At 33.6% G+C, this 11,979-nt stretch overlaps 1 protein-coding gene across 3 annotated transcripts in view; it reads right to left on the reverse strand.

Moving 5' to 3' along the window:
• Window positions 1-8,867: 8,867 nt before the first annotated feature.
• The window catches only part of LOC122630947 (uncharacterized protein DDB_G0284459), an 8,224-nt gene continuing 5,112 nt past the window's right edge, over window positions 8,868-11,979 (reverse strand). For 2 of the 3 annotated variants that reach the window (XM_043816022.1, XM_043816021.1), the window contains one exon: window positions 8,868-11,213. In XM_043816022.1, coding sequence (XP_043671957.1) covers window positions 10,814-11,213 — 400 coding nt within the window. In that variant the 3' untranslated portion in view covers window positions 8,868-10,813. Of the gene's footprint in view, window positions 11,365-11,979 lie in introns of all 3 variants that reach the window. The other variant, XM_043816023.1, reaches the window with a different exon arrangement.

Genomic DNA, 11,979 nt, shown 5'->3' on the forward strand with positions numbered 1-11,979 from the left:
CTCTCTCTCTCTCTCTCTCTCTCTCTCTCTCTCTCTCTCTCTTTGTCTCCCTCTCTCTCTCCCCCCCTCATACATACACACACATATATACGCGCGCGCTCTTTCTTTCGTTCTTTCTTTCTTTCTTTCTTTCTTTTCTCCTTTCTTTTTTCTTTCTCTTTCTACCTTCCTCATCCCTTTTTCTCTCTTCCTCTCTTTTCTCTCTTTCTCGTCGTCCTCGCGTCGACCGATCCGCCACGCGTTTTTACACCTATCGCTCCTCGACCTTTCTTTCTAATCGTCATTTCTTCTTTTTTCCTCTTCGCAATGGTTTTTTTAACTCCCTTTATTCGTCACCTTCTTCGCGCGATCACACGATCTCCAACTTCTTCCTCCTTTTCTTCTTCTTTTTCTTCTTCTTCTTCCTCTTCTTCTTCTTCATCTTCTTTCATCCCTCCCTCATCCTAATTTTTGTCTTTTATCCTTTTGCAAATCCTTTCGATGTTCTTCTTGTTTGTTTGTTTGTTTGTTTGTTTGTTTACTAATGTGTCTTTTCGTGTTGGTGGTTTTTTCCTCATTTCCTATGGTGGTGCGAACAAGGAGAAATTTTAATCGGTGAGGACTACTAAGCTGGATCATAACGATCTTGTATTCCTTCTTCTCCATCGGAACGAGGTAAATAATCCTAAGTATTAACTATGTTTGCTTCTTCTCCTTGTTATTTTTTATCGATCTTATTGCAATTTCATAAATTCTACTCGCATGTTTCCTTCAAGTTCGCTTTTATTCGTACATGATGATTTGATCTTGTCGTAGATCAGTTCTATACATATTCGAATGCAAGATCGATCGATTACTTACGAAGCTTTGTTTTTGATATTTAAAATTGTCTCTTTATATGTAGATACATTTTTTATGTGTACTTACATTTATTTTCATTGGAGATATAAAGAATTAATCGTCCAATGTATTAGTTTTATTATTAATCTTAAAATTATGATGATTCAAGATTAAATAATAAATTATCCAAAGTCAACTACGATTAGTTTGAACATCTAAAGCAATAAAGACGAGCACAAAAAAGAACATTGCAGAATTTCGTTACGAGTTTGTCGAAGAGATATACATTTATAAAACAATTTAACGATCATGTATTTCTTAATTCTGAAGCTGAATAATTAATTAGAAAATTGATTTATTTGACATATTATCCACGCAAAAAATACATTAACAATATGAATAAATTAATCAAGCCGGTCATTGATGATCGACGTCGATCATTTTTTGTTGTTCTTTTTTTTCCTATTAATCTATAATAATTATGTAAGTACATATAATATTTCTTGATATGAAGCAAATACGTATACTTACTTACACGTGTATTTGCTTTGTTAAGGTTACTTTATATTTAAAACGTCATAAAAACCCATAGATAATCTCATCGTAAAAATTCGTTCCATCTGTCGGCTATTGTCTCTTATCCTTTCTATTTTTTTCATTTCTTAAATTTGAAAGCTCAAATACAGCTATTGTACTCGCAGGGATTCTTACACTGATACCGATTGCTTACTTTATTGTTTTACACGAGATTTTATTATTTCATTCCGCACGATTGTTCTTTCATTGGATTATATGGATTTGTAGGTGTCTATTTTTTGATGCAACCTTATAAAGACCCCATTGTTGTTGTTGTTATTGTTATTGTTATTACTATTAATATTGTTATTGTTATTACTATTAATATTGTAATTATTGTTGTTGTTATCGCTATTGTCCTATAATCTCTATTCTTTCGTTAAAATGCATCGATGATTAGATGCGTTTTAAACTTACATTCGCATTATTACGAGTAAAGGAAAGTTATACTGTGTGTTCGAACTTATACATATCTATCTAACTACCTATCTACCTGATATTTGAGAACAAATACGATATTGTTCATTAATTAGCATAATTAAATTATTCTTAGGATATGAAAACGAGGTTGACTTTATTTTTTTGATAGTAAGGCAGGTACGTGTCGATATACCTAATACTTACTTACCTACGACATCACGCAATGACTACCGTTGAAAGAAGGAAATAGGTATCGTTTGAAAGTCGAGCGACGAATTGAAGGCACACAACTCGATGATTCGAGCGTTTAGAGTCGGCTAATACTTTACTCGAGAGATTCGTAAACACGCATAGTATAGGTATAGAAGCATTCACGAACGAGCTGCACGTTACAACGTTAGATCCAAGCACCCACCTGTACCGGGTCTTTATCGAGCCACGAATTGTTTGCGGAATGAAAATATTGTCCCTGTAAACAAGTAGCTACAATGTGCCGGGCAAAGCATTCTACGTTATAACAAATCGTACCCCTCGTGCCTCGTCCCGTCTGGATACAAGTGCGCAATCGAGATCTGTTTGTCTCGGTTAGTCTCGGTCCTTAATCTACGATTAAATAACGATTTGCTATTTGACCTAGATTACGGATATCGCGGACTCGATCGATTTGTCAAACGGCCGCTTTTAACCGTGGATACGATTAAACGCGCGACAGTGTTTTGCGCGTTTGCGTTTTTCCGTTTCCTACGATTGATCTATCTAAACGATATATGTAGATGTCTACTTCGATCTTACTTTTCCCTTCGTAATACATATATATCAATTGTTAACTTTATCATACTGATCATACTTGTAATCGTTTCAAGAATTATAAGATTTTGATACTTTGGATTATCGGAAAGCAATGAATTATTAAAAAGGAAAAAAAGAAAAAGGGTTACCTACTTGATGGTTGACTAATATAAAAAAGAAAAAAGAAAGAATAAAACAAGAAAAGTGTTTCGTCATTTTAAAAACAAATACAAAAGAGACGACACGAGGGACGACGATCCGACGATACGAAGCGACGGTAGCTCGTGAACTTTCAAAGGACTATACCTGGTCCACGTGGGTGGTCCCATCCTTTTTCTTTGTATTATTAACACGAATGATAACCCGTCATCGCACAAGGAAACTATACCTTCTTTTGTAAGTTCATTTTTTTTTCTTTTTTTATTTTTTCATCGAATATAATAGACCTATCTATAGACCGTTCATTTTGATATTTTCATAGAGTGACGCGAAGAAAAAATGAAAAAATTATACTAATAAAGAATATTGGTACTACCTATATCGTTATGCTTCAACCTGTAGCAACGTTCTCCCAATAAATAATCTTTCGAGAATATAATTTATGCCATGACACGCGATAACAACTAACCAAGAATTCAAATTATTTTTTCGAAAATTCTTTTTTACGGAAAACATACTGTTATGTGCTTTTCGAACGTGACTCGAAAGTGGACGCACCTGATTTTCCTTCATGTGAAACATTGACTTCTTGACGGCACCTCTTGCTTTGTTGTTCTGCAGACGTTAAAACAACAAATCCTGAAGAATCGGTAGTACCTAAAGGCCAAAGTCGAGCAAACCTTAGCGATAACACGACAGGTAGACATGTTAACGTTTTGGTCCATTCTTTCCCGTTAAATTTCAAGGTCTATTTTTTTAACACCGACCTGATCCAGAACGGATTTGCAACCTTTACTAACAGTGAAAAGAACGTATTAGAATAAAAAAATAATATTTTGCAAGTAAAAAAAGATAAGAAAAATCAACATACGTTTTGCAATATTATATAATATTGTTTAACAGTAATATTAATTACTTTTAAGTTATTATATATTCACAATTATCAATACAAAATGTAATTATAATATATATAATATTTAATTATATAAATTTGTATTGAACGAGTAAATTATTTGAAAATATAATTTCAATTCGATTTGTTACTTCAATTTCATTTGTTATTTCTGTTGTTTTAATTTCACAAAATTGTCACATCCGTTTTAATTATTTAATTAGCTAAAATAAAGGATCGTTATGATCTCTTCGAACGGAAGAATATAATCTTAGAAAATTTAGAAATCCTATTTCCTTGGAGAACACTTGTGCGGTTGCAAGACAATGCCGATGGTCAAGTCTTACGATAACTTCAAGTCTAAGAACTTCTGAACCATCTATACCAGATGGTTTCTAATTCGATCAATGGACGTTAATCGCCACGTTTATCCCTGGTTTAACTGGTCGAAATCATTGTCACAACATTTGCAGGAAAGGGAAGAGCGAGAAAATCGTGCCGACGGTTTGACATAGATGGATTCGAAAACGTTTTCATTATCCCATCCGACAGGAAAACCTCCAAATTTCCTTTAGAAAATTTTCTTCTGGTAGCATAAGACATTCCAGAAGATAGTTATTAAGTACCTACATAGTAGTGAATGAATTTCAAAGAAAGAAAATAAAACAAAAGAAAAAAGAACAATGAATAATGATAATTATCTACTCGGGAACTCTTGAACGTTATGTACCTACCCAATAGAAAAAAAAAAAAGAAAGAAAAGAAAAGGAAAAGATAGAAAAAAGATGAAAGAAAAAAAAAGGTGATACAAAAAAGAAGGAGAGGAAGAAACGAAATGTGCGACGAGTCTATTATTTTTGCTTTTCTTGATCGACAGAAAGAGAGAGAGAGATAAAAAGGGGTGGCCTCAACGACCCTCCGACGGGCCGATAGAGCCCATCCGATGATTTGGCCCTCGCAAATCTGAGAAAAGCACAACGAAGCACGCACAGCACGTGTCTAGCTCGAGTCTGCAGTAACTCCGTCACGATAAAGCACACGCACGAAATATCTATCTATCTGCCTATCGTGGTCCTTTCTTTTTTATTTTATTCTTTATTTTTTTTTTTTGTTTCTTTTCTTCTCTTTTCTTTTTTCCCTTTTATTTATTTATTCTTTTTTTTAATGACTCGAAAGAGCGGCTCTTATCGGCAGTCCAGTTCGTTTTCTTGACATGTCCCCACAAATTTTCTTATTTTTCTCACCCCATGATCCCTTACTACGATGACAATGAATGATGATTTCGTTACGTGATTCATCATAGAACTTGAATTGTATGGTTTGTACATGTATATACTTATCTATTAGCTCAAGGAATTCGATATCGCATATATTTTCTATGCAGCTATCATTAGAAAGAGAACACAAGCATAGTATTGATATGATTTCAATCTGACTTGCTCGTTTAAAGAAAAAACTTTTCCTTCGCTTTTAACGACACTTTCTTTGTGTTTACTTATACCACGATAAATAAATTAGAAAAAGAACTAGAAACACACTTTTTTCTCCCTCTCTTTTCTCTTCTTTTCTTCTCTTTTTCTTTTTTCTTCTCTCGAACTTTGCCTTCGTAAAAGAACTTTCGAATGTTTATACGCATTTAGTCAAATAATCTTTTATTTGACATCAAAGTATCATAGTGATTCACCGACGAAGAGGAAAAATACCATATATCTATTTCTTCTCTTCTCTCTCTTTTTTTATTTATTTATTATTTTTTTTTTTTTTTCTTAATCTCCATTCCACAATATTGCATAGGTAAGTACATAGATATAAGCGAAGAAAAGTGGTGAACGGGCGTCAGAGAGTTAGGCATGCCGTGGCGCGAACACCGAGATACAAAATGAGAGAGCAAATGTAAAATGTCGCGAAGAGCCTCGTCGCGCTTGGAAAACGGGGAGAGGGAAGAAGAGACCCTCTTCTTTTTTTCTTTTCTTTTACTTTTCTTTTACTTTTCTTTTACTTTTCTTTTACTTTTTCTTTCTCTCTTTCTCTCTCTCTCTTTTTCACCGTTCTCCGACTAGAAAGGAAGCTCTTTCAGTACATGTAAAAGCACGTACGGTCGGGGGGATCGATTGTGCAAACAAGAGCCCAGCTCCCTCTCCCTTTCCTCTTCCTCCTCCTCCTCCTCCTCCTCCTCTTTCTCCTTCCCCTCCTTCCGCCCCCTCCCTCCCTTTCTATCCGCCGTTCTCTCGTTAAATTTCCGTTTCACCGTTTCCGTGTAAACGTTGTAAAAGGTAAAAGTTGTAAGCAGCCTATCTCTCGTGTCGGATAAAAAAAGAAAAAAGGAAGAAATAAAACAAGGAAAAACAGAAAGAGAAAGAGGAATGAACAGAAAAAAAAGGAAGGAAGAAAGAAAAAAAAAGCAGAAGAAGAAAAAAGAAGAAAGAAAAAAGAAAAATAAGGGAAAGATACGAAAGCATTGACTTTCGCCTCTTTTGTACCGTTCCAGCTCTTGTGAATTTTTCCAACGTAAAAAAGAAAAAGAAAAAAAAAAAAAAAGAAAATTTTTTTAACGATCGAACGACCTTCGCTCGTTCCTGATCTTACTACGGATTAGTTTTGGTCAGGTTAACTTTTGTACGCCTATGGACATATATATATATATATATATACATATATATGTGATATATATATACATATATCTACCCATAGGTATACATCATACATGTAAAGGAAAATTCGTCAGGCTTGACGATCGATAAGGGACGTTAAAGGTAGTCCGAGGGCAGGTGGTGGATGAGTCCGCGGATCAAAAGCAGAAATTAGCGGCGATTTTTAGTCCATGCATCCTCTCCCTCTACATACGTCACTCTACGACCAAGTCAATTTTAATAATTTCAACCCTCTCTCTCTCTCTCTCTCCCTCCCTCTTCCTCCCTTCTTTCTCTTTCTATCTCTCTCCAACAGCAACGTGTTCTTGCGATGACTCGTAAAGTTCACCAACGAGTTTCAATTATCCGAGAACCTGAGTTACTCCCACGAGTTAGCTTCTCTATGGGATATCGATCGTGGCGTTCGTTGAATGCACATAGGCGAGAAAGTAACGCGTGTCCTTGTGTATAGTTTTCAGTTTTTTACTATTATTACAGACTGCTAAATTTCTAGTATTTTGATAAGTAAGATATATGTAACCGGAAATGGGCGTTATTACTTAAACGAACAAAGGTCCTCATTATTCTTTCAATGTAATTATTATGTTTTTAATTGTTTCTTTTTTTGTCAAGAGTCTTCTTCAATGGGAAAAGGAAACCCTATAATATTTCTACATCCTCTTAATATAAAACTTGTGAGTTCTGTTTTTCTCTCCCTTTCTCTTTCTTTCTTTCTCTCAATATCTCTTTCTTTTTCTTTCTCACATTAAGTGTTACCACTATAATCGCCATAAAAACGTACAAGAGTACCTGTGCGCCAGGTATCGCAACGAATTCATTGCTCAAGATAGGAAGAACAAAGGTTCGCAGTTGTAGTACGTGCAAACGAAAAACTTTACTGTCGCGAACGCCGCCACCATAAAACCATAATCGATTTATGACCGCGGCACTTTTCGCTCGGATCCTTCGAAGGTTCCTCAGAAAGGTATATACTTACATAGATTCTCTTCGTAGATTTATCGCCAACAGATGATGATGAAAGTGAAAAAGGGACGATAAGGGAATATAATCCAAATCCATAGAAATCCTTGATCATTGCTATGATAAAAGCACAGTATATATTTATTATTATTATCCACTCAGAATACGTATTAATTACGAATGATAATTACATTTACAAGTTGATCAAATAAGAGAAAGAAAATATAGAAAAGTGTTATTTGTAATTATAACTTAACCATCTCTATCTCAGATACTTTCTAATTAGAAATCAAATGACAAAGATAAATATAATAAATTTGCTTCAATAAATCATTCGATAAGATGATGAAATAAAAACAACATTTTCAAAATAATGTAATAAGTGAGAAAATTTTTCTAAGGATAAATTTCCAATCGTTTACGTTACCTGAATAATATCTAAAAGGAGAAACACACAAGGAATCTTAGCGTTAGAGAGAAAAGAACGCGTTGTGCTTTCCCTTAGCTACTTTGGATCTTGATGTCGAAATAATGTTTTCTTACTACCTTGTTATCGAGACTATCGAGATACCTTTTACTGTTTCAGACGGATCTTCGTGGGAGGTTGCGCAGCACGCAAAAACAGAGATCCATACGCAAGAATAACACCTTCCGTGTCTGGCTAATCACAACACTTGGAACGCCCTATACGTATACGAGATACGACACTGGAAAAACATTCGATCATCTCGAACGAAACGACCAAGGAAATGAGTAAGAACTACCACGATTAACGACATAAGGAGAAACGAACGTAAACGTTCTGCTAATCAAAACAATGGCCCCGTATGTATCTAGATACTATTGTAAGAATCAATTTTATAACGAAAGATCGAAAGAATCGACTATAAAGGGGATATATGTATGATACATACTTACACTACTTTTAGCCTTCTTAAAGGATCGGAAAAATCTAAGGATAATGTTGATTTTTTTCATATTTTTATTATTCGATTCGAAATTTCCCGTAAAAATTTATCTTGATAATTTTTCTTTCTTTCTACGTTATATCACGTCTTATTTGATTAAAAATTGCAGCGTACAGATAGACACATTATTTATATATCTATATCTATATGTATATAATTCTTATCGTAGTAAAATATTTTACAACTTGCTAATTTTATAAAAAAAAAAGAAATAATAATACAAAATACGAAAGAATTCAATCGATTCTTTTGGATGTGCAAACACGATACTATCGCGGGATATCACGGTCCTACTTATCATAACTCTTATCATAATTTATGCCTCGTCGAACCTACATACGACGACGACGTTTAAATTGTCACCTGAGAATTTCTTACTTCGTATACGAAGATATGCATGTTCCGTGACGAGAGAGAGAGAGAGAAAGAGAGAGAGAGAGAGAGGGAGGGAGAGAGAGAGAGAGAGAGAGAGAGAGAGAGAGAGATTGTGTGTCTGTGTGTGTTCGACGAAGGAATTGTAACAACCATTTAATTGCGATATGAAATTTTTCATTGAAAAGTACCAAGTTGAAAAATGCAGTCGAAAAAAAATGATATTACAAGTATGGTCAACATCAATCATGTAGTATAGTGTACTCTAAGAAATATCATTATTACAAAGAGATTAAATGTTTATATACATGCAATTATGTGATGACACAGTTTAATCAGAAGTACTACAAAGTCTATAAAAAATGTAATGAAAATACACATTAACTTGAGATTTCATAGCACAGGAAACGGTACGTATGTATTTACGGCGTTATCTTGCAAAGGTTTATTTAATTATTTATTGAAGATCTCGATTATATAACGAGGTATGTAGTTTACTTTTATATACTACATACAAACATTATCTATCGTTAGTAGAAGTTTCATTAGTACATTGGTTAACTATTTTCATCGTATTTACTTCTTTCTACGATAAAACTTTACATGAGAAAAAATAAAATAAAATAAAATAAAAGTAAAGATAAGAAAAATCCCAATCTTTGGTTAATTCTAATAAAAACAATACATCACTATTTTATCGCGAGATCGTGTTTTTACAATAATCATCTTAACGTTATTGCTGCAAACATTATGCGATAAGGCAATTGTGAATTCTCGCGTATTTAAAACTAATTTGATTTTTGATCATTTTTTATAATTCATATAAAATAATGATCGTCGTTATAAAACTTTACAACTTCTAAAATAAGTATATTATTTCTTATCGTATATTAATATTATTTATTACTAAATCTTAGGACAAAACAATTGCTTTGATATTCTGCTCGCGTGATTTCTTACTTTTAAATTGTTTTCAGAAATATTCAATTGGAATCAAAACGAATAAAGACAAGTAATAATTGCAATCTTTTTTTTTTTTTTTTTTTTAATTTTTTAGATTCTCGATTAAATGATTAAGATTAAATTGAACGTTAAAAAAACGTGAAAGTGCAAAGCAAATAAAACGATAACACCACTATTCACTCGACAATAATAGTAAGATCATTCGGTTAAAATACATTTCTATATGTTACTTAATTATATACAATTTATCTTATTAATATATTCTATATGAAGATACGAAAATATAATGATCTATTCAATGATTATCATGCAAGAATATGATATTTCCTTCATCTAAAACAATTCTCTCTCAATTTTTCGTTCCTATTAACATAAATATTTTCTTACATTGTGATATAAACATTACTAATTAATCAACGGAGAATTACTACTTCATTACTATATATCGTTTAAAGAAAAATGTCATGGATGTAATAAATTTGAAACCGACGAAGAGATCACATAACCATTTTTTTCATTATAAAAAAAAAAAAAAAAAAAAAAAAAGGAGGAGGAGGAAGGAAAAAAAGAGAAAAAATAATGGCAGTAATTAGATCGAAAAAAATGTTGAGCGTAATTAATCATTTCAGATCTCCAATCTTCAGATAATTTGCTTTCACTTATAAACACAAGAGTATATCTATATATAAAAATAAAAGAAGATCTTAAATCACAGAAAACCACCGACTTTGCAATCAAATAAATCATATTCCACAACAAATATGTATATAGTGAAACTCTTCGCGTATGAACAAAAAGGGGAAGAGATAAAAAAAAAAAAAGCAAAACCTCTCGTCCTTGTCGATCCGACCGTTTCTTTTTTTGTCTTTTTCTTTTTTTCTTTTTTTAGATTCCATAAAAATTTGGAACGATCGTTCATTTTAAGTACTCGAAGGTGTTCACGGTATCACGCTGTACGGTATTACGAGTATAAAAAAAAAAAAAAGAAAAAAGAAAAAAGAAAAAATTACAAGGCTTTATGCGAACACAAAGGGAAGGGGGAAATGAGGGAAGGAGGAAAATAATAAATTATTCTTAATATCTAATCATGCGTCGAGAAAGAGAAAAAGATAGAGATAGAGCGAGAGAGAGAGAGAGAGGGGGGGAGAGATAGATAGAGATATTAATATCTGATCGATAAATGAATCATAATAAAGGGGACGAGGAATAATAATATAAGGATGTCGAAGATTTTTTTCTTTTTTTTAAAGATCAGTAACGGGTCCTGAAAGATTCATACAATTGTCATGTATAGTCGTTAGCTTAGAATCTGAACGATTCGTAATATCCTTTTGGCTCTTCGACGTGACATCCTCGTCGTTGTCTAGATCGATCTCCTCATCCTCTTCGGTCTCAGGTTCGTTCTCGAGTCTCGACGATGCAGATGCCGAGGACGACGACGATGACGATGCCGACGACGACGACGAAGACGAAGACGGGGAAGCTTTTTTCGATGGACGACATCGTTTTCCCAAAGAAGCGACATCGAACGAAGGACAGGTAGAACGGCGATTGGCAGAAGAGGAAACACGTTCCTCTTCGTCGCCGTCGTCGTTTATGGTGACCTTCGCCTTTTTTCGTAGACTGTCCATCAGCTTCTCCAGTCTGACAAATCACGTTTCGTTTCGTTTCATTTTCATTCGTTACGTTTTCCCACGTTCAAGTAGGACACCACCTCTAATCGACCTGATTAAGCGTCATCAAAGTTTTTAAAAGCGAGCGAAAGAAGAGTGTTGAAACAAAGCAGAGCCACGTACTAAAAAAAAAAAAAGAAGAAAAAAAAAGAAAAAAAAATACGAAAAAAAATGAATAAAAGAAAAAAAAATAAAAAGAGAAAAAGAAGACAGGAGAAAAATGCATTTCTAAAGATTTCCTCTTTTTCTCGAAATCATGCCGATCTATCTGTTTCGATCGTAGAAAAGTAGTAAGGTACGTGCGTAAGAACGTGCGTAAGAATTAGAAAGTCTAAAAAGACTTGTGTGGTTATTAAACAGCAGAGATATGTACTTACATACATACGTACGTACATACATACGTGCATGGATGGAGTTAGCGTAAGAAGACGTGTAAACGTAAATAGAGGAGGAAAAGAAATGGGAAGGGGAAAGAAAAAGAGAAATAAAGATATTATCAGCAGGAGTAAATGGCAAATAATAAAAGAGACGATACTCGAGCGACATTCCAAGCGTTCTATGATCGTTCATTTTTCCCAAGAGTACGCAAAGAGTATATATAGTATATATTAATGTGTACTATTATTATATAAGCGATTGCAATCGTTAAAAAAAAAAAAAAAATGAGACCGCTGTGCGAAGTAAAGCTTAGTGAAATCGGCAAATATATGTGATCGATATAATCTCGGGAGAATAAA

This window comes from Vespula pensylvanica, chromosome 8 (genome assembly GCF_014466175.1).
Source record: "Vespula pensylvanica isolate Volc-1 chromosome 8, ASM1446617v1, whole genome shotgun sequence".
NCBI lineage: Eukaryota > Metazoa > Arthropoda > Insecta > Hymenoptera > Vespidae > Vespula > Vespula pensylvanica.